Consider the following 26,029-nt stretch of genomic DNA (forward strand, 5'->3'; position numbering starts at 1 on the left):
TGTCATGTGGTTACAATCCCGTGTAGTCTGATCCATCATTATAATTTATGATCAGTTTATCAATCAATTTTGATCAGGTGCAGAATAAAAACCCACCGAGAAATACCTGTTTAACCCCTTAACGACACAGGGCCCGCTGATCCCACCTCATAGCTGGTGAGGACCGGCTGCTATCTGCAACCAGGCCCTCACCCTCAATGGCGGGCCACCGCGATCGCAGCGTTTAAGTATAAGTGACCAGAGCATCTCCGGTCATGTAGCGATCGGGACCCCCGCAGCGTGTCTGCGGAAATCCCGATCGCATTTCCTGACTGCCGGAGGTCTTCTCCTTACCTCCGTGCAGTGTGATCTTCTGGTAGAGTCTGCCACAGGCCACAAGCAGGCTTAATCAGAAGATCACAGATAAAACTGAGCCCTGCAATGCTATGGCATAGCAGAGATCAGTGTATGTAATCCAATATATGTAAGTGATAGTTCCCTAAGGGAACTGTAAAAGTGTAAAAATAAATAAATAAATAAATGTTTTACAAAATGCCCCAAAGCTCCTCCCCCAATAAAAGTGAAAATCACCCCCTCCCCATTTTATACATTAACCCCTTGCCTCTAAAGCCTGTTTTGGCCTTAATGACCAGGCTCATTTTTCAAAATCTGACCTGTCTCACTTTATGCGCTTATAGCTCAGTGATGCTTTAACGTTTGCTAGCGATTCTGAGATTGTTTTTTCGTCACATATGAAACTTTATATTAGTAGCAAAATTTGGTCACTACTTTGTGTATTTTTTGTAAAAAAAAAACAAAATATCATGAAGAATTAGAAAATTTAGCATTTTATGAACTTCTGAAATTCTCTGCTTCTAAAAAAGGAAGTCATAGCACATAAATTAGTTACTAAGTCACATTACCAATATGTCCTCTTTATTCTGGCATAATTTGGGAAACATATTTTACTTTTTTAGGGTGTTATGGGGCTTAGAAATTTATTAGCAAATTATCACATTTTGTGAAAATTTCCAAAACTGATTTTTTTTAGGGACCAGTTCTTTTTTTAAATGGATTTAGAAGGCTTATATACTGGAAACCCTCATAAGTGACCCCATTTTGGAAACTAGACACCTTGAAGAATTAATCTAGGGGTATAATGAGCATTTTAACCCTACAGGGGCTGGAGGAAAGTATTCCCAATTATGCCGTAAAAAAATTCGAAAATTTAAATTTTCAAATAATATATACTTTTAGATTAAAGTTTCTCATTTTCAAAAGGAACATGAGAAAAAAGCACGCCAAAATTTGTAACGCAGGTTCTCCTGAATACAAACCACTGTAAACCACTGTATGGGTTATGGGCAACGTGCGGTGGTTATGGGCAACGTGTGGTGGTTAGGGGCAATGTGCGGTGGTTAGGGGCAATCTGGGGGGTTAAGGGCAATCGGGGCTGATTACGCACCATCTGGAGGGGGTCACTGGCAATTCGGGGTGGTTACGGTCAACATGTGGTGGTTACAGGCAACGTGCGGTGGTTATGGGCAACGTGCGGTGGTTATGGGCAACGTGCAGTGGTTATGGGCAACGTGCGGTGGTTAGAGGTAACGTGCGGTGGTTAGAGGCAACGTGCGGTGGTTATGGGCAACGAGCGGTGGTTAAAGGCAACGTGCGGTGGTTAGGGGCAACGTGCGGTGGTTAGGGGCAAAGTGCGGTGGTTAGGGGCAACGTGCGGTGGTTATGGGCAACGTGTGGTGGTTATGGGCAACGTGCGGTGGTTATGGGCAACGTGCGGTGATTACGTGCAATCTGGCATGATTACGGGCAACCTGGGGCAGATATGGGCAACCTGCGGTGGTTACGTGTAATCTGGGGGGGTTAGGGGTAATTTGGGAGTAAACTGCAATTATTACTATAATAAAAAGTGTGTGTTTTATTTTTTTGTATGTTTTTCACTGTTTGTATTTTTACACATTCATTTTCACTGTATTACTATGATTACTGTGATATTTTCTATCACAGTAATCATAGTTCAGTGACAGAGACCAAATTGGTCTCTGTCACTTTAAATTTTCAGAGTTGGCTGGCATGCGCACTTCATAACCAGCCAGGACGCTGAGGAGGAAGGAGCTCCAGGATCAGGTAACGTATATGGGGAAGGGGGGCTGACTGGGGGACAGGGGTGACAGGGGGGGGGGCGACTTGGGGGGCGACACACTGACACTTTTTATCCCCTGTCACCAATGATTTATGGTGACAGGGGATAAAAAGTGCTTCTTTGCACTGGGAACAGGCGATCAGCGGTATATAGTATATACCGCCGATCGCCTGCTCCGGGACCACACGGGGGGTCCCCAATCACTGCCCCATGCTCTCCGTGTCGGCGGAAGGAGGCAACGTTCTGCAGCCTCCTCCCGCTGCCCGATCGGCGGGAGGACACAAATCTCCCCATAGACGCTGCGGTCGCATTGACCGCAGCGTTTATGGGGTTAACTGTCCGCGGGGAGCGCGGCTCCCCTCCGGGCAGAGGCAGCGGGAGGATGCTATGTGACATAGCCTCCTCCCGCTGCCCGATCACTGTTAGGGACAGCGGGGGGAGGCAGGGAAAGCATGACGTTTGGGGAACGTCATGTTGCGGGAACTACTTGTTTTACATGACGTTCTCCAAACGTCATTTTGCGGCAAGGGGTTAAACACATAAAAATTAATAAAGTTAATTAACATATAATATACCGTAGCGTGCGTAATCGTCAAATCTATTAAATTAAAACAATATTATTCCCGCACGGTGAACAAAAAGCGGTAAAAAACCCCCACAGAGATTGCTTTTTTTTAATGGATGTATAAAAAAAATTATAAAAGTGATCAATACGTTTGATCTAGAAAAACTAGAGATCATGATGCAAAAAATTACGCCCCATACGACCCCGTAGGTAAAAAAATAAAAGCGCTTTAGGAGCTACAATGGGGCCATTTTAAATATACCTATTTGCAACAAAAAAAAATGTTTTACTGATAATAAAAATGGTAAAATGATAGAAAACCTAGTAACCATGCATATCACTGTGTTCAGACCGACCTATAGAATAAAGAACAAATGCAAGTTTTACCGTAAAGTGCATTACCTAAACATGGAACCCCCAAAATTTATTTGACCCAAATTCACCCCATAAATAATATTTTTTTTCCAGGTTCCGTCATTCATTTTATGGCTGATTGAAAGTTGCCATTACAAAGAACACCCGCTCCTGAAACAAACAAGCCGTCACATGGCCCTGTAGGTTGAAAAATGAAAGAGTTATGGGTGTCTTACCTTACACATAAGCACTGGCGTTTTTGAGACAAACAGAAGAAATTCCATTGAACGCTAAGGAAATGCCAGTTTGCAGAAACAAAATGCCAAACCCCCAACATGCTACATTTTTGGAAAAACAGCAACAGAGACAAAAAAAGAAAAATGACAGAGAAGAAAGAAAAACACCTCAGGCAAAAGACACCAAGTAAGTACGAAAAAATTCCATTGACTCAAAGCTAAAATCTGGCCACATCATTTATGCAAAAATTTTAGCCAGTTTGAAACCAGCCTAAAAGGGGTTTACAGGCCCAGAAAAACATGGCTGCTTTCTTCCAGAAACAGCACCTTCTGTTCTCAGTTGGATGTTGCTTTTGCAATTCAAGTTCCATTGACGTGAATTGAGCTGAATTGTAATACCAGACACAATCTGAGGACAGAGGAGGTGCTGTTTTTGCAAGAAAGCAGCTGTACTTTTTCTTATACAGGATAACCCCTATTAATAGTACAAGCAATTTTAAGAAACTCTGTAATAGGTTTATTAAGCAAAAAAGCTATTTTCAGTACTCAAAATGCTGTTTTGCAGCCTCCTCCCCTCACTACAGAAGAAGCAGCTTTTCTGTGTCCATTATGCTCTATGAAGTTGGGAAGGGACCCTGGAGAGGAGAAAAGGCATCCTGCATTCTTCTATCATAAAGTTCCCAGACCCACACTGAGCTTTGTGACCTGTGAATCAAGCATTTTATGTGCTAAGACAGTCTGCAAACAGGACAGCTACTTCTCTGCTCTCCCTGCTCCCTCATCCCCCTCGGCCCCTTCCCCTCCATAGGTATTAATGGACACAGCAAACTGTTTTCACTTTGCTCCTCTGTAATGAAGACGACTTTGCCTGATAATGAGCAGATAAGAAGTAGCCTGGTGTGAACTGGGCCTGTTTTTACTATTGTGTGACACACCCGCTTTTTGCTCAGCTTCCTGGCAGTGTAGGAGTTAAGCTGTTTTTCTACTGGACTTGATTTATGCAGCTGATTGGCTTTTGACTGATTTGTTCCTCTGCCTGTCTCGAGTCTGGAGGATCAGAGCGCTGGTCCAATAAGGATCTGGACCGGGCTCTTGGTCAGCATAAAACTAAGCTGAGGCAGTCTCTCAGTGCTGGCTATTAGGTTTCACACCCTGGTCCCAGCTCAGCCTGTCTATTCCTGCGATCACCGTCCTAACTCCCTCTGCTTGTTATACTTTGTTACCTGACCTCTGGCTTGACTTTTGACTGATTGTGTCTTGATTTTGTACTGCGCTGCCCGTTTGGTTAGGACCTTTGCTAGTTTACTATCCGTAATTGTGGTTGTCCGTCTGTCTCGTTCTGTGTGCACGTACCCAGTGCAGGGAACGTCTTTGTGGTTGTCCACGGCCGCCTAGTGCCGTGTGAGGCAAGTAGGTAGGGACAGTGGGTGGGTTCACTGTTAGGGCTCACTGTCTTGTCTTGTCCCTACCTGCCCCGTCCTGACACTGTCTGGGATAAACACACAGCAATCCTAAGAGAAAAATACTAAGGCAACAATATAATGGCAGATTCCATGGACCAGGTGGTCTCTTTCTTTCTGTTGAATAGAGAAATAAAAATATATAACTATTTTCTGCAGAATCTGTCCCAGAAACATATTAGGTTCCATGCTCCAGCAGGTATAGCATTAGTCCCTATGTGCCCTCATATTGTGGTGAAGCCTCCTTTTTTTCTCCCATAATATAAAGGTCACCTCTCAGCAGAATCTGCCAAATATTTTAGGCCTTCAGCTCCAGCATCATCCTCCCTTCTATACAAACTCCCCATGTTTATTGCTTCACTTAGTAACTGTGTTGTCTTTGTGCCCCCTGTATGTGCAGTTAGACAAAATATGTGACTCTGAATATTACTCAGGTCGCTCTATGCCCCCCAATGACACTTGAAAAAGAAGCCAGTCCGGTTTGGAAACGCGTTGTGTCGCTTTTTAGCTTTTTTATGGAATTTTAAAATAAAATATTTTTCCTATCACTGTATATTCCTTGGACCTGCGCCCCCAAAAACTCCCCTACACGGAGAGGAGGTGTTCTGTTTATATATTATAGGCCCTGTCTGTGCAGCCCCTATAAAGTATAGGTCCCCATTGTTAAGCCACTATACTGTACAGTATAGTCCCCTCTATGCAGCTCCCATACAATATAGTTCTATATAGGTCTACATCTTGCCACTGCGGTGAGCTGTTGCACAATCTCAGCCATAGCAACGCACTCCTGCCTAGTGTGAATGGTGTGAATGGTGAATTTGTCTTATATAGCACCCCACTGTGCAGAATCCCCGTATAGTAGAGACTCAACTTCCATGCAGCATCTCCCATAAGCTGCATGTATAAAACAAAAACATATCCACACTCGTCCAGGGACCTGGAACATAAATCCCAGATCTCTGGACAGCCGTGACCCTACACATCTGTTGGGGTATTGGATCAGAAGGGGGGAGCCCCCCTGCCCGCTGCATTCCTGTTAATTGCATATGTTTGAATTTGTTACCTCTATAAAAAAAAAACACCTGTCCAAACACTTAATCAGTCACATTCCAACCTCTCCACCATGGCCCAGACTGAAGTGCTGTCTAAGGACACAGGTGGCAGAATTGTAGACTTGCACAAGGCTCGGATGGCCTACAAAAGAATAGGCGAGCAGCTTGGTGAGAAGGAAACAGCTGTTTCTGCAATTATTAAAAAATGGATGAAACCCAAGGTGACTGTCAATCTTCCTGCTCCATGATGCAAGCTCTCGCCCCGTGGGGTAAGGATGATTCTGGAAAAGGTCAGTAATCAGCCAAGAACTACACAGTCTCAAAGATTACCATTATTAACAAACTACGCCACCATGGACTAAATTATTGCAGGGTACACAAGGTCCCCTGATTGCACCAGCACACTCCACTCATTTTGTTTGGAGGTAGAAGAAGGATGTCAAAACCACACATACAGTTCGGCCAAGGAAGGTACGGGGTGGACACAAACTGTGAGCCCTGAACTTGTCCCTACCCCTGTCCCTGCCTACCTGCCTCAGACAGCCCTAGGCGTCCCTATCCTGTGAATATGTGAGATGCAGAACAAAGAAAAGACAAGCAAGGCCAAGGTCAAATCCAAATGAGCAATGTGGTACAAAGTAGGAATCCAAGTAGGTCAAAGGTACAATAAGCCAAAGTCAAGTAACCGGGTACAGCAGACATTGAGCAAAGGCACAAGGGGGACGCTTTGCATTCTTTACAAGAAAGATTAATAGCTAGCGAGGGTTAATAGAGCAAGGAAATGTTATATAGGAGGTCAGGGGTCTGGTCCAGAATGTGATTTGATCAGCCCTCTGATCCTCTACCATAGGCACCTGCCAATCAAACACCATAGGCAGAAGGAGATTCAAATCTTTGTTGTGGACTTGCGTTGGGTATCCAGGACGTCACCTTTCCGGAGGAAAAATGATCCATCTCACGCACGTGCAGTGCCTTTACTGTGACACTGCCAGAGAGCACTTCTGGACGTCTGGGGTGGTGCTACAGCTGCAGACAATGCTGGAGAGCAGCCAAGTAAGTATCTAACAAAGGATGAGGACAAATCCAAGAACACAGTTCCAACTGTAAAGCATAGGGATGTAAACATCGTACTTTGGAGGGACTTTTCAACCAACGGGACAGAATGACTGCAGGGAGGGAGGATGGATGAGGCCAGTATGGCCAGATTTTGTTCAACAACCTCCTTCCCTCAGAAAGAGCAGTGAAGTTGGGTTGTGGCTTGGTCCAGCAGCATTACAATGACCCGAAACACAACCAAGGCAACAAAGGATGAAACACACAGCCAGGACAACTAAGGGCCTCTCCGCCACGAAATACCACCAACCTCCGTGTCATAAAGGCAGTCTATGGGAGGGTTCACGTGCCTCCTCTCTCCGCGCCTCTCCACTCGGAAGAATTGACATGTCAATTCTTCCACAAGGAGAGAGGAGGTGCGAGCCAGAGGCTCGCGGGATTCTGTGGTGGAGAGTTCCACCTCCGAATTCCGCCAGTTTTCATCCGTGTGAACTGGCCCTAAGAATGGGCTCCATAAGAAGCAATTCATGATCCTTGAGCAACCTAGCCAGTCTCCACACATGAACCCAAAAGAAAATCTTTGGACGGTGCTGAAACTCAATGTTGCCCCCAGGGACAGCCCCGAAACCTGAAAGTTGTGGAGAAGATGTGTATGCAGGAGGGGGACACAATCCCTGGTGCTGTGTGTGCAAACCCAGTCAGGACCTCAAGGATGCGTTTTACCTCTGTAACTGCAAACAAAGGTTTCTGCACCAAATTGGAACTTCTCTTCTATTGTACAAATCCTTATTTTATGTAAGGATTTGAATAAAACACAGAATAATTATTTAGAAATAATGGAATTTTTCAACGATAAAAAATTACACACCTCTCAATTCTTTTTAGGTGGGAAAACTTTCAAAATCGATAATGTATCAAATATGTATTTTCCCCACTGAATATATATATACATATCCAAAATATATATCCTTCTCATTGGCATCACAACACCCCCGTGATTTTATCTAAGTAAACAGAACTTCATTAGTGAAGAAGTCTAAGTCATTAATGATCTTCATAGTTACGGTCAGAGTCTGGAGTGTAATCCACTGGGCAGAAGTCCCTGACGTCTCCCACTGCTCATCTGCCATATTTCATTCAAGAGAATTCCCAGCCGTCAATGTAGTTGTATATAAGACCCCGTTTTTTTGGCAATGTTAAGATGATCTGGTCTGTAGAGCCATTTATAACACAGCAGTGTAAATCTACATGAATCTTAGCAGTCTTTAATTATGGCAAATGCGTCCATGGACTTCAGCACCCAAGACTTTGTGTTTTTAGGGCTCAAGGAGATGGAGCAGCTGAGATATCTCTACTCTGTGGTCGCCCTTGTAATATATCTCAGCACAATATCCTTATGTACTTTAATTGTGTATGTTGTACGGACAGAACATTCTCTCCATGAACCTATGTACATCTTCATATGTGGCCTGATGGGGAACGTTATGGTTGGCAGCTCAGCATTTCTCCCCAAGTTGGCCATAGACCTGTTCTCCGGATGTACCACCATCTTTCTTTCTGGATGTCTGACCCAAGCATACTGTATTCAGAGCTTTGCATTTGTAGAGATACTAACTTTTACCATCATGGCGTATGATAGATACTTGGCTGTTGGTTTCCCATTGAGATACCACTCTCTGATGACCAATAAGATGGCTCTACAGTCCTTGTCTATCATCTGGTCAGTGATTTTATTAATTGTGTTGGTAGGTGTCCTATTGGTGGTCAGGTTAACACTATGTGGTAATAGCATCAATAATGTGTTTTGCGAGACGATGTCTCTTGTCCGTTTGTCTTGTGGTAGTACAGCAGTCAATGATGTCTATGGCACTGTTTGTACCCTGCTATTTTTCGGGGGTTCCTTAATAATTGTGATCTACTGCTACATACGGACATTTCTTGTCTGCCTGAAGATCTCTATGGAAGCCTCCCAGAAAGCCATCCATACACTGGTGACCCACATAATGACATATACTACCTTCATGGCAGCCACTTTATTTATCGCTTTTAGGTATAGGTTGAATGGTGGTTCCCTATCTACTATTACACATGTTGTAATCTCTATTGCCGGTCTATTGATCTCCATCACTGTAAATCCTCTGATCTATGGGATAAGGACAGAAGCTTTAAGGACAAAGATGATTCACACTTTAAAGGAAATCACTCAGAAGCAGACAATGAGTAAATTCAAGTAAGCATTCCTTTACATGGGAGGATTTACCATCCACAACAAGTATCGATCAACGTATGATTGGTTTATAATTATCTGAACTGAGAGATCTCCACATATACGGTAACTGTGCCACTGTTCACACTATATGATGTGAGTCCAATCAAAGCCTGGTCGCCTACCACGACAAACAATACAGTCTCATAAAAAAGAAATCAGGACTCAAACAGTACTTTTTGCTAATTCTTTGTTTAAAAAAATGTAGGAGGAGAAGAGGAGAAAAGGAAATTTGGAGAAACCATCACTGAGTGTATGACATTAAGGCTATGTTCACACTGCGTAGTGCGAACCGCGAATATACGCACGTAGTTTTGAGGTTGATGCAATCGCTTGAAAGTATACGATATACGCCCGCACAGTGCACACTACGTATGAGCTTACGGCCGGATCGTATACGGCGCCGTGAAAAATGAACAAGACCATTATTTGTATCATCTGACACAGGACGTTTTTTCGTAATAAATACTGAGTCTTAATAGAATGATAGGTTTTAAAATGTATAGATATATTATAATATAGATTCTTACATGACTCCATGTTATTGCGAGAGTGACATTCTACTATGTATGTTTACTTAAAAATTTTTTCTAGTGACGTGATTCTACTTATCAGTAGTATAAATTGGTGGAGGGTGCACTTACGAGTATCGCTTGAGAAAGGGGGAGGAACCCTGAAACGTTGCAACGTAAGCACGTCTCTGACTAGTTCCCCGAGAGTGAGAGTCTCCCATGGACTAGGGAGACCGAAGAGCGCCGTCTTGCTGGCGTGAAGACCGGATTCCCGAACGTCTCTGCACTGTGGTGATGTCTTTGTTTTAATATTTTGTATTACATTTTTTGAACAAAGAAAGAATTAGCAAAAAGTACAAGAGATCCCCATACTGAGTAAAACACTATTCATTCTTGTTTTTTGCTGTCTATGAATTATGGGAATTAACCCCTGAACCTGACCCACTTAGCAATTTTTTTTCTTCTCTTTTTCTATTATAGCTCTTTTTTTATTGCTTCAGTGTATTTGTACATCAATGTATTTCACTTTGGTATCTATAGGGGAACATTTGTATTCTTGTAATGAACAATTTTGGGGTACATGCAATTTGCTTTGCAAAATTAATTTTTTGTTGTTGTTCCCCCCACACTTAAGATTAGGTTTTTTTTCTTTTTTTGTGTGTGTGTAAAGCACTTGGGTGGGTTGCTCTGCAATTTTTTTTTTAAGTGATTGGAGTTTAACGTAAAGTGGTATAGCCTCTCACCACCACCAAACTTACTAAAACCTAAAGTGGTGTAAATTGTAGCTGAAATGTATTCAGCTCCCAGCTGGCATAGGGTCCTATTAGATGGGCCAATGAAGGTCCGATCAATATTGTAAACTCGCACCAATCTGCTAGATTGTCGCTCATTAAACGGCCCGAAAATCGTTTATCAAGGGCTTCGTGTTAGCTCTCGGTCTTCTCCCACCTTCTGTATGTATAAAGTTTTTGGAGAATCTGCTCTTTTATCTTAACTCTGTTACAAATGCAGTGATACCAAATGTGTATACATTTTTACACTTTTTTAGAATTTTTGTATTTTAAAAAAAAAAAAACATTACGCAGAAATGTCACTTTCATGTGAACTTTTTCTGCTTTTTTTAGCCCTCTTGGACACATTACAGAGCAATCCTCTAAGCTCTTGTATAATATAAAACGCTTTCATACACTGACTACACTAAAACTTTCCCCCCATTGACTCAAATCTGGCAGTTGCAGCAGGGTCCCTAGTGAGGGTTCGCCTAGGAACTGCTTTCTGCAATGTACTATTACAGCGCAAATCTTCAATGGGTTCAATGGGAAACCACATTGTGCCAAAGTTTAACGCAAGTGTTCAATAATCAGACAATGAAGGATTGGTTTACCCTGCAAATACTGTATATTATATTGCTTCAAGGCATTCAATTGAAAAAAAACTTTATTTCCTTCATATTTTAGCTTCTTTATAAAATCTATGTGTCATGTGGTTACAATCTCGTGTAGTCTGATCCATCATTATAATTTATGATCAATTTGGATCAGGTGCAGAATAAAAACCTACCGAGAAAAACCTGTTAAAGGATGTCCTCAGACACTGCTTTTTTTGTGTCTTTTTCTGGCATCTAAAATAACACCAGAAAAACTGCCAAAGATTTTTTTTGTGTGTGTGTTTTTTTTCCTGCCATTTCTGACTTTTCTGGGGGGGGTTCTGACTTTGTGTGCAGGGCTGCGGTCAGGCAGGGGTTAACATTTTCCAGCGTATAAAGCAAACCCCTGACAATCTTCTTAAAAGTCAGGGGTCATCTTATACGCCCAGTGGCCTTATACACAGGAAAATACGGTAATTGTTGGGCAAAATAAGCAAAAAAAAGTCAACAAAAATTACCATACACATAAACACTGGCGTTTTTGAGACGAACAGAAGAAATTCCATTGAACACCAAGGAAATGCCAGAGTTTTCAAAAACAAAATGCCAAACCCCCAACGTGCTTCATTTTTGGAAAAACAGCAACAGAGCGCTAGAACAAAATGACAGAGAAGAAAGAAAAACATCACAGGCAAAAGACACCAAGTAAGTACAACATTTTATAAAACTCCATTGACTCAAAGCTAAAATCTGGCCACAGCATTTTTGCAAAAATTTTAGGCAGTGTGAAACCAGGCTAAGGGGTTTACAGGCCCAGAAAAACATGGCTGCTTTCTTCCAGAAACAGCACCTTCTGTTCTCAGCACTTTTGCAATTCCAGTTCTATTGACGTGAATTAAGCTGAATTGTAATACCAGACACAATCTGAGGACAGAGGAGGTGCTGTTTTTGCAAGAAAGCACCTGTACTTTTTCTAATACAGGATAACCCCGATTAATTAGTATAAGTGATTTTAAGAAACTCTGTAATAGGTTTATTAAGCAAAAAAGCTATTTTCAGTACTCAAAATGCTGTTTTGCAGCCTCCTCCCCCCACTTCAGAAGAAGAAGCTTTTCTATGTCCATAATGCTCTATGAAGGGAGGAGGGGCCAAGGAAGATGAGTGACCCTGGAGAGGAGAAAAGGCATCCTGCAATCTTCTATCATCAAGTTCCCAGACCCACACTGAACTTTGTGACCTGTGAATCAAGCATTTTATGTGCTGACACATTCTGCAAACTGTACAGCTGCTTCTCTTCTCTCCCTGCTCACTCACTTCCCTTGGCCCCTCCCCCCTCCATAGGTTATAATGGACACAGCAAACCGTATTCACTTTGCTCCTCTGTATTTTAGACGGCTTTGCCTGATAATGAGCAGATAAGAAGTGAGGAGGGCGAAGGCTGGGAAGCAGTATTGAGTACAAAACTGATAAAACCTGCAACAGAGTTTCTTAAAATCGCTTGTACTATTGATTTTAATTTTAAATGATAGTTTAAGGTCAACTTTAGCCTTAAAAAGGTTATCTAACTAAGAGCTAAAAAAAAATTAAATGCTCCCAAACCTTGCTGGTCTTACTCACCAAGTCCTTCTGAGTATTTGGAAACTTCTCCTGTCTTTCTAGCTGCTGCCGTTCCTGGGTTACAAGTTTTTCTTAAAGCCGATCTATATCCAAGATGGCGCCGGCTACATTTCTGAACATGCATCTCCCTGATTGGTCCATTTGCGTACTCGCTCCCTTAGCTTTCTTAACTGCCCGCTGCTGTCATTCACTGATTTTGCATCACATCACCCCAATATGTATTCCACACTAGCTGATGATGTAGTAGAGCAGGTGCAACCATGGTGTAGCTATGTGCTGCATAACGGGCATCTGTTTACCGGAGCTGGGGGTGTGGTGTAGGTTTAGATCTTTGCTTGCTGACTGTGAATAAAAACATTCTAGTTCCATCCAAACTCTAAGAACATCCATAACACTTACAATATACAGAGCTGTGACACACAGACAGGTACATATTCCTGTATTCACTAACAGTAAGCAGAGGTAGAACTTTACCTTTTCATATTACAGAAACCTAGGCTCAGGGACACATGTAAGTCTATGGAAGCAGCACAGGTGCATGGAGATGATGCAGATAATGTCTCCTGGGGGTTGGGTCACCAAGTCAATAGACAGCTAACCCAGCCCTCAGAGGAGAGATCACATGTCCTGTGATTACACAGGGAGGGGGGAAGAGGGAGCTGAGCGTGGTCAGAGTGGACACAGAGAAGATGACTTTAGATGTTCAGAGCAGGTAAGTATGAGAAAAAAAACAGGGAAAGGGTGAAAGAAAGAAAAGAAATTGTGGAGGGTCTTTAGTAAAGAGACAGATATATGTTCCTCGTATCTCCTTCTCGTATCTGGAGACTTCAACCATGCTTCTCCATCATCCACACTATCCAGTTTTACACAGTATGTAACCTGCCACACAAGAGACAACAAAACATTGGACTTGTTCTTTGCCAATGCAAGGGAGGCATATAACTCATCAGCCGTACCAGCCCTGGGAAGATCAGATCACAACCTGGTGCATCTTCAACCTGTTTACGTAGAGAACCAGCTGTCGTCCGCACAGTGAGGATATGGACCAAAGAGAAAGATGAGGCTCTGAGGGATTGCTTTGAAACAACTGCATGAGAAGAGCTGCAGGATTCCCATGGGGGGGGGGGGGGGGCATGGAAGGCCTCACACACTGTATAACAGACTACATTCATTTTTGTGTGGAGAACACAGTATCCACAAAAGTGGTGAGGTGTTTCTCTAACAATAAACCTTGGAATAATGCTAATATAAAAGCTCTTATTAAGGAGAAAAAGACGGTCAGGAGACAAGGAAAGACTAAGAAATGTGCAAAAGGAGCTGAGGCGTCAAATCCGGGAGGGAAAGGCCAATTATAAGAGGAAGATGAAAGAACAAATGGAACACCGAAACATTAGTGAGGTCTGGAAAAGTCTTAAGTCAATTTCTGGACACAGACAGCCTGTTTCCCAGGTAGAAGGAGATACAAAGTGGCTTAATGAGCTCAATCTATCCTTCAATAGGTTTGATCACACACCAGCTCCCCCCCCCCCCCCAGCATCCGTCCTCTCTCCTACCCTAACAGTGACCTCACCCCCTGCTGGGAGCTCTCACCTCCAGCTCCTCCCACCCCAGCATCAGTCCCCTCTCCTACCCTAACAGTGACCTCACCTCCTGCTGGGAGCTCTCACCTCCAGCTCCTCCCACCCCAGCATCAGTCCCCTCTCCTACCCTAACAGTGACCTCACCTCCTGCTGGGAGCTCTCACCTCCAGCTCCTCCCACCCCAGCATCAGTCCTCTCTCCTACCCTAACAGTGACCTCACCTCCTGCTGGGAGCTCTCACCTCCAGCTCTCCCACCCCAGCATCAGTCCTCTCTCCTACCCTAACAGTGACCTCACCTCCTGCTGGGAGCTCTCACCTCCAGCTCCTCCCACCCCAGCATCAGTCCCCTCTCCTACCCTAACAGTGACCTCACCTCCTGCTGGGAGCTCTCACCTCCAGCTCCTCCCACCCCAGCATCAGTCCTCTCTCCTACCCTAACAGTGACCTCACCTCCTGCTGGGAGCTCTCACCTCCAGCTCCTCCCACCCCAGCATCCGTCCCCTCTCCTACCCTAACAGTGACCTCACCTCCTGCTGGGAGCTCTCACCTCCAGCTCCTCCCACCCCAGCATCAGTCCCCTCTCCTACCCTAACAGTGACCTCACCTCCTGCTGGGAGCTCTCACCTCCAACTCCCCCCCCCCCCCAGCATCAGTCCCCTCTCCTACCCTAATAGTGACCTCACCTCCTGCTGGGAGCTCTCACCTCCAGATCCTCCCACCCCAGCATCAGTCCTCTCTCCTACCCTAACAGTGACCTCACCTCCTGCTGGGAGCTCTCACCTCCAGCTCCTCCCACCCCAGCATCCGTCCCCTCTCCTACCCTAACAGTGACCTCACCTCCTGCTGGGAGCTCTCACCTCCAGCTCCTCCCACCCCAGCATCAGTCCCCTCTCCTACCCTAACAGTGACCTCACCTCCTGCTGAGAGCTCTTATTTCTAGCTCCTCCCATCCCAGCATCAGTCCCCTCTCCTACCCTAACTGTGACCTCACCTCCTACTGGGAGCTCTCACCTCCAGCTCCCCCCACCCCAGCATCAGTCCTCTCTCCTACCCTAACAGTGACCTCACCTCCTGCTGAGAGCTCTTATTTCTAGCTCCTCCCATCCCAGCATCAGTCCCCTCTCCTACCCTAACTGTGACCTCACCTCCTGCTGGGAGCTCTCACCTCCAGCTCCTCCCACCCCAGCATCAGTCCCCTCTCCTACCCTAACAGTGACCTCACCTCCTGCTGAGAGCTCTTATTTCTAGCTCCTCCCATCCCAGCATCAGTCCCCTCTCCTACCCTAACTGTGACCTCACCTCCTACTGGGAGCTCTCACCTCCAGCTCCCCCCACCCCAGCATCAGTCCCCTCTCCTACCCTAACTGTGACCTCACCTCCTGCTGGGAGCTCTCACCTCCAGCTCCTCCCACCCCAGCATCAGTCCCCTCTCCTACCCTAACTGTGACCTCACCTCCTGCTTGGAGCTCTCACCTCCAGATCAATGAATGTAATGCTGCGTTTACACAGAACGATTATCGCTTGAATTTGCACGATAACGATCAAATTCGAACGATAATCGTACGTGTAAATGCAGCGAACGATCAAACGACGAGCAAAAAATCGTTCATTTTGATCTTACAACATGTTCTTAAATCGTTGTTCGCAAAAAATTCGCAGATCGTTCTGTGTAAACAGCTGTTCACCGGTTTAGCTTATGTTCAAGATAGGCATAAGCGATCGCAAAACGATCGCAAAACGATTTTTCCGTACGATATATCATTCCGTCTTAACGCTGATTGTTATAAAAAAAATCGTTGCTTCGAAATCGATCATTGTACGATCGGGCGAATTATCGCTACGTGTAAACCCAGCATAACAGTCAGTCATCTGACCCCAGGCTGATCTTCACAAGTGCCCAGGTGAGAAAGGAACTCAGAAAGATCAAGGCTGGAAAGGCTGCAAGGCCAGATCACATCAGTGCCCGGCTACTTAAGACTTGTGGGGACCAGCTGTGTGGTATTATTACATATATGTTTAATATGAGCCTGAAGCTAGAAATGGTACCACAACTGTGGAAATTAGAGATGAGCGAACCTGGAGCATGCTGGAGTCCATCCGAACCCGAACTTTCGGCATTTGATTAGCGGTGGCTGCTGAAGTTGGATAAAGCCCTAAGGCTATGTGGAAAACATGGATATAGTCATTGGCTGTATCCATGTTTTCAAGACAACCTTAGCGCTTTATCTAACTTCAGCAGCCACCGCTAATCAAATGCCGAAAGTTCGGGTTCAAATCGACTCGAGCATGCTCAAGGTTCGCTCATCTCTAGTGGAAATCATCATGTGTGGTACCAGTTCCAAAGACACCACATCCAAGAGACCTGAACGGCTATAGACCTGTAGCACTGACATCCCACCTGACAAAGGTCTTGGAGAGATTGGTTCTCACTAGAGATGAGCGAACCGGGTAACAGTGTGTGATATGGTGATAATATGTTAACCTATACTGTCCTATTCTCTATTATGCAGTTCTGGGGTCACTTCCATACACTGAGCCCCCAAAGAACTATGTATTCTGATCTTCCACAAAACATCTAGTGTACCCAGGATCCTTCAACTACAATAGCTGCAAACACCACAATTCCCAACAGTTACTGGGGGTAAGGGCCCGTTCACATTGCAGACAAATGGCGGAAATTCTGAGCAGAAACACCCACCACAGACTCCGCTCGGAATTCCGACTTCCTCAGTGTCTCAATGATAAGTATAGGCGCCTCTGCTCTTCGCTGAAAGAACTGACATGTCGATTTTTTCAGCAGAGACCCTAGGCACCCTCTACTTTTCATTGAGACACTGAGGTAGCCAGAATTCCGAGCGGAGTCCGTGGCGGGGATTCTGCTCAGAATTTCCGCCTGTTTTCTGCAGTGTGAATATGCCCTTACCTGAGGATATGCTGGAATTTAAAGTAAAAATGAACAGACCAGGAGTTGTCCCCTCAGAACCTTCAACCACCATTATATCCTATGAGCTTCACAAGTCCGGGGTGTTCTGAGAATTGTAGTTGTTATTCACAGGGGAGTTGTGGTCACAGATACAGTGGAGGATGAGACTGGGTCACTGTGTTGCTTCTCACTTGTTCTTTATTTAGCTGCCCCCAGCCTCAGCTCCACTGGTGGACCAACGTCACCCAGTCCAACACTGGAGCCCGCTTAGACTGCAGTACAGCACAGACATCAGAGCCCACTAGACATCTGTGCTGTAGGGCCCTCTAGGTGATCCAGAACATGTGTCCCAAACACCTGGTCAAACATAGGATTAGGTTATGGGGGGGCCGAAGCACATTTTTTGCTCAGGAACCCTCTGCAGTATGTGTTTGCCCCTGTCATCTGTTGTAGATAGAGGGTAGGTGTATCATAAAGTTCATGAAATATCAAACGCTTTCACAAATGACCGTAATGTTTTTACGTTGCCTTATAGGTGGGTACAGTGTCACGATGGTCAACCAATGTGACAGCAAATTATTTGGTAATTTAAGTCTTTCTTTTTTTCTGTATTTAAAATGATAACGTATGATAAAAAATATTTTGAGCAAGAGCTACCTCCTTGGTACATTAAACCTATACATACATATAAAGGGCACATAAAACCTATACATACTGTATAAAGGGCTGATAAAAAATATCTTTCTCTTACTATTTGTTATAATTGCTGCTAATTGGGATCACAACTCCCTCGGGATCTCATCCACATTAACAGAATAGTTAGTAAAGAGGTGTAAGTCATTAATAATCTCATTAGATACAGTATGGAGTGAGATCCACTGGGCAGAAGTCCCTGACGTCTCCCGCTGCTCATCTGTCATAGTTTATTCAGCAGAATTCCCTACCGCTAATATAGTGCCATATAAAAACCTGTTTATTGCTATACGCTGACCAGATCTGGTCCACAGGGCCATTTCTATTTTGCTGTGTAACTCTATGTCAACTTGTCCAAAGATTTCAACAATGGAAAATGTGTCCATAGTCTTCAACAACCACAACTTTGTTCTTTTAGGACTCAAGGAGATGGAACCACTGAGATATTTCTACTCCGTGATCACCCTTATAATATATCTCAGCACAATATCCTTATGTACATTAATTGTGTATGTTGTACGGACAGAACAATCTCTCCATGAACCTATGTACATCTTCATATGTGGTCTGGTGGGGAACATTATCATTGCCAGTTCATCAGTTCTCCCCAAGTTGGCCATAGACTTGCTCTCCGGATGTACCACCATCTCTCTGTCTGTATGTCTAATCCAATCATTCTGTATACAGATATGTGCTTTTGTCGAGGTACTCATTTTTACCATCATGGCCTTTGATAGATACCTGGCTGTTGGTTTCCCATTGAGATACCACTCTCTGATGACCAATAAGATGGCAATACTGTCCTTGGCTACCATCTGGTCAGTGATTTTAATAAGCGTCTTCGTAGCCATCATGTTGGTGGTCAGGTTAACGTTATGTGATAATATTCTCAATAATGCGTTCTGTGAAACCCTGTCTCTTGTCCGATTGGCTTGTGATAGTATAGTCATCTACTACACTTACGGAACATTCATGAGCCTGCTGTTCTATATAGGCTCCATAATGATTGTGATGTACTGCTACCTACGGACATTTCTCATCTGCTTGAAGATCTCGATGGAAGCCTCCCAGAAAGCCATCCATACACTGGTGACCCACATAATCACATATACTACCTTCATGGCGGGTTCTTTATTTCTCAATCTCAGGTATAAGCTAAATGGCGGTTCGTTACCAATTGTGATGCACACTGTAATCTCAGTAGGTTGCCTTTTGATTCCCGTCACCCTAAATCCTGTGATCTATGGGGTAAGGACGGAAGCTTTAAGGATGAAGATGATTCACACCTTGAAGGAAATCATTCATGAGCAGACACTGGGGAAACACAAGTAATTTTTGTGAAATCATTTGAAATTTGAACTTCCAAGTCTAAAAGGAGTCCAATACATTGAAATAGATCAATTGTACAAATCCATTCATAGTTAACAGACTCTTTATAGACCTCCGTGCTTAGTGGTTACATACTACAAACATACCCTTCATTGGTAATCACTTTATGGTCTAAAAGCATGTTCACACCAGTGTCATTTTTTGATGGGCCGCATATTATACTTCTATGATAACCATGGCCAGTGCCCCCCTTAACCCCTTATCAATGGCGTTTTATAACAGGTACTCCAGTCTAACCTCTGACTCAAGCCCAAATTGTCCTCTGTATTGGTTTCAGACTATTTTCACACAGAGTTTTGAACTCAATAGAAAAACTGCCCTTTGCCCCCCACATGTATTAATTATATGGCTGTATAATTAAGGTCACATCCATTACTTATCCAATTAAAAAACATTTCTGATAAATTATGCGAACATCCTCACTGGAAAGATAGAAAGCACAGACAGGCGCACATAGCGTGAAACCGCAAGCAGTGAGGAAAAAATTAGATAGGGACATGGAGAGAAAGGAGCGCTGCACCTCACACCTATGATTGACACTAATGCCTCTCGGCTACATTTAAAAACCAACGCTAGGATGTTGGTATACAATTTGACCAAACCATATTGCCTCATGTACTACGTGCAGGGAAGGAAGGCCACGGAATGGCCCTGCAACCCAACTGTCACAGGACCAAAACCTCAAGGGCCTCACCAAGGGCTCCTTTCTCTCCATGTCCGTATTTTACTTCTCTCCCTTTTCTGAGTGCTAGCACTTTTCCGGCAAGACCCATGTGACCCCAATTAGCAGGAAGCACCTGTGCACACATGGCAAGTACCTCCTAGTTTTCCCATTCTACCTACTGGAGCAATGGTGAGTAGTAAGACCGTGTTCATATTTGTGTTGCTTGGAGGTAGCTTTCTCCACCAGCGGCGCCTGCTGGGTTTGTGGGGGCCCTTGGAGTTTGGGCCTTTGACATTGGGGTTGCAGGGCCATTCTATGGCCTCCCTCACTTGCTTGCACTTGCTTTGCGGGGTTGGCGGTCGCTGACCGACACAGTGTTGAGTTAGTGTAGGGACTCATGTGAACCAGGGGACCTGCGCGTGGTACATGAGGCAATATGGTTTAATCAAATTATATACCAACATCCTGGTGTTGGTTTTTAAATGTATAAAAGAGTCATTAGTGTCAGCCATAGGTGTGAGGTGCAGCACTCCTTTCTCTCCATATCCGTAAAAAAATTAGATGGTTAACTTAGCCGCGACCTCTAGCGGTTGTGCTTAAAGCCAGACACCGCCAAGCATAGGGATGAAATAGCCATCTGCTGCCCGTTCTGGAACGCCAGAGGGCCGGTGGAAGAAGCTGTAAGAAATTGCAGCAGGAGTACCTGACATGCAGGGATTCCAGGATGTCAAGGTGCTGAACGGCTTGTAGCGTGCTCCTCTCAGAGAGATGACGGAGGGCATAGTGATATCGGAATAATAAGTTTTAGAAGAGGGTGACTTTGAAACGCGTTATCCACAAGTAAAACTAATTATTCCGATATCACTATGCCTCTCGTCATCTCTCTGAGAGGAGCGCGCTACAAGCCGTTAAGTGCCTTGACATCCTGGAATCCCTGCATGTCAGGACCTCTTGCTGCGATTTTTTACAGTTTATGCGAACATGGCTAACTAAAAACAGCCACACAGTATTGTTTTTTGTTTTTTTGACAGCTCTTTTTTTCGGGCTGACATCTTTTTGAGCCCAAATAACAGCCTTTTTTTTGGAGGGGGGAGGGGTGTTAAGTGCAACCTTAGGGCTCACCTTCTGAAACCTTCCTGTCACAGTGGGGTCCGAGGGTGCTGGGGCCCTTGTCTTCTTCAGCATACACGCAGGGACATATCATTTTTAATAAAAGTCTTCACACAATAGCGGTGAAAGTATATCAAGACTTTACTTGAAGGATAACTATATACAATCCAATACAGGGGCATCTGATGATGGCAAACTGTTGGCTTGATCAGAGTCCTTTGCCTCAGGGGGAGGGTTACCTTGGTTACTATAGCTTAGACTTGGTGGATAAATAGGATTTCGAAGTGACAGACCTGTTCCAGCAGATAAAGAAACAGAAAAAACGCAAGGCAGAGCGCCTCATAGCATGACACTGTGTAGATAGGTAGCAATCATGCAGGACGGGAACACATAGGTTTAGGCTCACCTGATGTAGTTGTGATAAGCCACAACCACTATGAAGCGCATCAAAGGAACAAGGTAAAATGGTCGCTGCTGGGGACTCTCAACCGCAGACTCTAAGGTGTGCGAAGTCAATTGCAAAATCCAAAGAACAAAAAGGAGATATTGTCCTCGCGCAGACCATATGTGAAATATCTAATTTATTGGTACATAAATATCCATAGGTAACGCGTTTCGAGAGCCCTATGCTCTCTTTATCAGACCTCCAGGATGAGACTCCAGAGACTTTATAGCTTTTCGCCTTTAAAGGTACGTGTGAATAGGTACTTGAAGTTACTGAAGAGACTTGACGCTGTCAACGCTCACTATCATGTAGGAGTAAGACGCATGGGCACACTGACTTGGGAGCCAGGAAGATGTGGACGGTGAATGGGAGACCCTCTATCCCTTCACCAATCTGACAGCAGGAACTTATTAATACAGAGGATGTCCTGCTGAGACTTTGAAGACATGTATTAGTCCTTATGGCTGACTGGAAACAGGTTAGGGGGTTGAAGATGAAGTCTGACAGGATTACTGAGGTGATGCAGGGAGGTTAGATGTGACTGTGGCAATGCCAGACCACCAACAAGACCGCACAGCCCTTCTGGGTAAAAGGTGGGCGGAGCTAGCTTTCTCCTGGCCAATCACCAGAGTGTGATAGGTTGGAGGGGAGGAGCACTGATCAAGCTCAACACTTGTTAGCGATTAATACATAACAACATATTAAATAAATACATAGCAGAAAACAATACCACTACAATAGAGCTAAGGAAGAGCAGCAAATACATAGGCGCTAATACAGACTGTCTAAGGTTGCCAATAGCAACAATACATTTCCAGACGCCTGACAATAAATACCGTTCTGGGCCATTACACATGAATATATTGCATATATATGTCCACTTTCAGTATTACGCCACTATTACAGACTATCAACTGTAGACTCCAAACACAATATAACCTCTTTGTATAATGGAAAAAATACACGGACAACTTATTTCCTCTACATAGACAGAAAGCCAAATATTGAGCAAAAGAAAATTTATCATGCAGCCATTTAAATCACAAAAAGCAAAGTTGGTGTGTGGATTACTTTAAACGGCAATAGAGTCTCTCTCCCCATGCTGTTTAGCCAAACAGCAGTCCTTTTATTTTTTTGAGGCAATGGAAAAGTCTTGAATACGTTGGAGCAGTCGCCCCACCCGTCGCTTCGACTGCTCCAATAAAGCTGGACCCAGATCATTTAATAAAAGTGTCAATAAACTACAGTTACTTTCTAAAGCTACCGGTTCACTTCACCAAGGCCACGCACCTCGGTAACACATATTTGTCCTCTAAAGTGACAAATAGTATCTTCTCACAAGGCCCATGGGGTGAACCCTCTAAAAATTAGCTTGAGGCCCATGAGATTAGCCCTCAAAAATTAGCTTGAGGCCCATAAGGTGAGCCCTCAAAAAGTTTTATAGAGGCCTATGAAGTGAGCCCTCAAAAAAATTGTATAGAGGCCTATAAACTTTGGGCCATGAGGTAAGCCCTCAAAAAAATTGTATAGAGGCCTATAAAATTAGGCCCATGAGGTGAGTCCTTAAAAAAATTGTAAACATGGGTCTGGGTCTATCCACTGAACTTTCATTTTGATCAATATATACAAAAAAGGTTCACAGTAGAGGGACTGAATCACCTTCAATATAAATACGGTACAGCCCTAAACTGTAGCCCTAGGTGTCACTCTACCATATGCACAGAAAACCCCCACCACAAGGATGAATACACGATAAAATTATGGGCATAAGTTCTGAATCATTACAGAAAATATTTTATTTACCATGATTGTGTTAATAACATGATAAGAACAATATAAAAAACACTTAAAAAATATATTTAAAAACAACCAAATCTTAATACAATTCCATATATTACTGACAAACAACATAGAATGAATGGATTAACACTGGGTGCCTCACAGGGGATTGTCTAGTAAAATGCCACTATATTTGTTACCATGGATTAAATAAAAAAAGATAAACCACAAGCCCTTAGTCTTATCAGCACTCACCCATTCTTACTATGAGGGTCACAGCCGTCCCTACGTACGTTTCACCTCAACCGGGCTTCCTCAGGGAACTGCCCCCCTAAATCCCCGTCTCCCTTATATATGTACCGGGCCTCACTATGAGTTAACATCGCTTCCGGACTTCGGCGCGCCGGACCGGAAGTCGAGGCCGCGTCACTTCCGGGTCAGCAGCTCACCCCACGCACGCACAGCCGCGACGCAGGAGCGTCACGGACATGCGCACTGGGAGATTTGAGGCCGCCTGGAAGTGACTGCTGCATCAACGACCGGCCGGGCGCGCACACCCATCCACGATGCACTCCCACATTAACTCTAACCTCACTGGGACAGCGGTGACTAGGTAGATGATAGTATTATATACAGTAATCATGATACAATGAAAAGAGACAACATTACTAATCACAAATCTTAATCAAACAAAATCATGAATAAGCCAAAAAAATTAATTATAATATAATTAATATCCTAGTAGAAATATAAATTGTGACTCATAACTTTAAAAGTGAAAAAATAACAATATTAAGAGTAAAGAGATAATATGTAAAAAAAGTGACAAGTGCAATCATTCAAAAGTGATTAAAGTGCCTAGCAAGTCAAGGGCGGTGTAATACCACATTATACAGTAAGGTGCTCAAAAACCGCATAAAAAATGCAAGTGCAAAAAACGCATGTGTGATCGAGTGTTAATACTGAATTTTTTATTTTTTATTTTTTATATATTATATTATATTATTTGTTTATATGATATTTTTTATTATCCCATAATTAAATCTTACATTACAATAAATTATAATACATCTTATAATGTCCTTTTTCATTGTTATCCTGGAAGTCCATAACACATTATCCCAGTTTCCAGTTTTCTTGAGGTCCCGTAACCTAAAGTAGATAGAAAGCCTATATAACAGAAATAGAGAAATATAGTAAAAAGAAGAAGAAAGAAGATGGAGAAAAAGGAAAAACATTAGTACCACATAAAGAAAGTTCAAAAATATGGATTCACAAATTAGGCCCATGAGGTGAGCCCTTAAAAAAATTGTGAACATGGGTCTGGGTCTATCCACTGGACTTTCATTTTGATCAGCACTGTCAGTTAACAGGCGGCTACGCTTATCTGTGATGATGCCCCCAGCTGCGCTAAAGACTCTTGCAGACAGAATGCTGGCAGCAGGGCAGGCCAGTACCTCCGAGGCATATAATGAGAGTTCGAGCCAGGTGTCCTACTTTAAGACCCAATACATATAGGGCGCCGAGGGATTGGGGAGGACAGGGTTGTGGTCAGCCAGGTACTTCCGCAACATCCGCCGATACTTGTCCCTCCTGTTACTACTACCAGGGGCGGATTAACTTTACCATAGGCCCCGGGCTGTTCACCAAGCCTGGGCCCCCCCCACCGCACTGTAACTATGGCAGCACTAGCCTGGCGTTCATAGTACAGTATAGATAATGTCATGATGTCCTGATTTGTGCAAAATTGACATAAAAAACTGATTTTTTGCAAATCATGGCGGAAGTGTAGCCAGGAGACAGTACACCACTGAAAGTATAAGTCTTTTTGGGTGGTCATGGGCCCCCCAGGAGCTCAGGGCCCCGAACTGCTGCCCAGAACGCCCCTATTATAATCCACTACTGACTACTACTCTACTACTACTAGTTTGTAGTGACATAGCGTGCACACTGCGCTCAGCTTGTCATCCGTGCAAACATTAAAAAAACCTCCACACCAAAGAACTGCGTGACCTCAAGGGGGAGCTTGGCGTGATTTGCTGCTTCAGGGAAAGTATCGGCACTGGTGACTCTGGCCTGCCTCCACTGACTCATCTGTCCTCTACCTCTGGACATCCCTCTGCCTCTTTGCGCCTTTTTTGGTGCTGCGCGGGCCTCCACACCTCCACTACTTTCCCCACTGGACATCACCCCCTGCCAGTTCGGGTCATTCGTTTCATCGTCCAGCCCCTCCTCCTCTATATCCTCACTCTGCTGCTCCTCCTGCACACTGGGCATGTCAACTGTTTGGGTCAATGGCAATTGGGTTTCCTCATCGTCAGTCCTCACGACTTAAGGTTGGCGGTCCACAACAGCAAAATGAATCGAATTTTTACTACTTTTTGGCTCCAATATTCGACCGCAGTCGAATACCTCGAATAGCGTCCTATTCAATCGAATAGCTGTTCGGACGAATAGTATTCTCTTATCTCTAGTGAAGGCCCCTAAGCAATTACCCCCTTATTGTCACCGTAATTAGAAATTAAATCTAAGTATACGCATGCGCTGTAAAACAAAGGTATTATTGCAGAGAATACTGCATGTATACTGGTTTGTTCAGTGCTATCTGTGGAGTGTGTGTGTCTGCCTATACCTGTATACAGAATGTGTTTTGTGTGCTTGAATGTAAAGTATGTGTGTGTTTTTGCATGTACAGTATATGTGTATGTGTGTGTCTACATGTACAGTATGTGTGTGTGTGTGTATGCATGTGCATGTACAGTATGTGTGGGGTGTACATGCAGGGCCAAGACAAGGAGTTTTTGTGCCCTAGGCAGAGAAGGCAAAT

General features: G+C 44.0%; 1 protein-coding gene across 1 annotated transcript; it reads left to right on the plus strand.

Annotated features, from left to right (window-relative positions):
• Positions 1 to 18,184: 18,184 nt before the first annotated feature.
• On the plus strand, positions 18,185 to 19,147 carry LOC138794079 (olfactory receptor 51E1-like). Its single transcript, XM_069972844.1, has one exon. It carries the CDS (start codon positions 18,185 to 18,187, stop codon positions 19,145 to 19,147), a length of 963 nt encoding a protein of 320 aa, XP_069828945.1.
• Positions 19,148 to 26,029: the final 6,882 nt, after the last annotated feature.

Source organism: Dendropsophus ebraccatus, chromosome 5 (genome assembly GCF_027789765.1).
Source record: "Dendropsophus ebraccatus isolate aDenEbr1 chromosome 5, aDenEbr1.pat, whole genome shotgun sequence".
NCBI classification, from domain to species: Eukaryota; Metazoa; Chordata; class Amphibia; order Anura; family Hylidae; genus Dendropsophus; species Dendropsophus ebraccatus.

Coding starts and splice junctions, on each gene's coding strand:
- LOC138794079 (XM_069972844.1), top strand. CDS start 18,185: ATGGAAAATGTGTCCATAGTCTTCAACAACCACAACTTTGTTCTTTTA.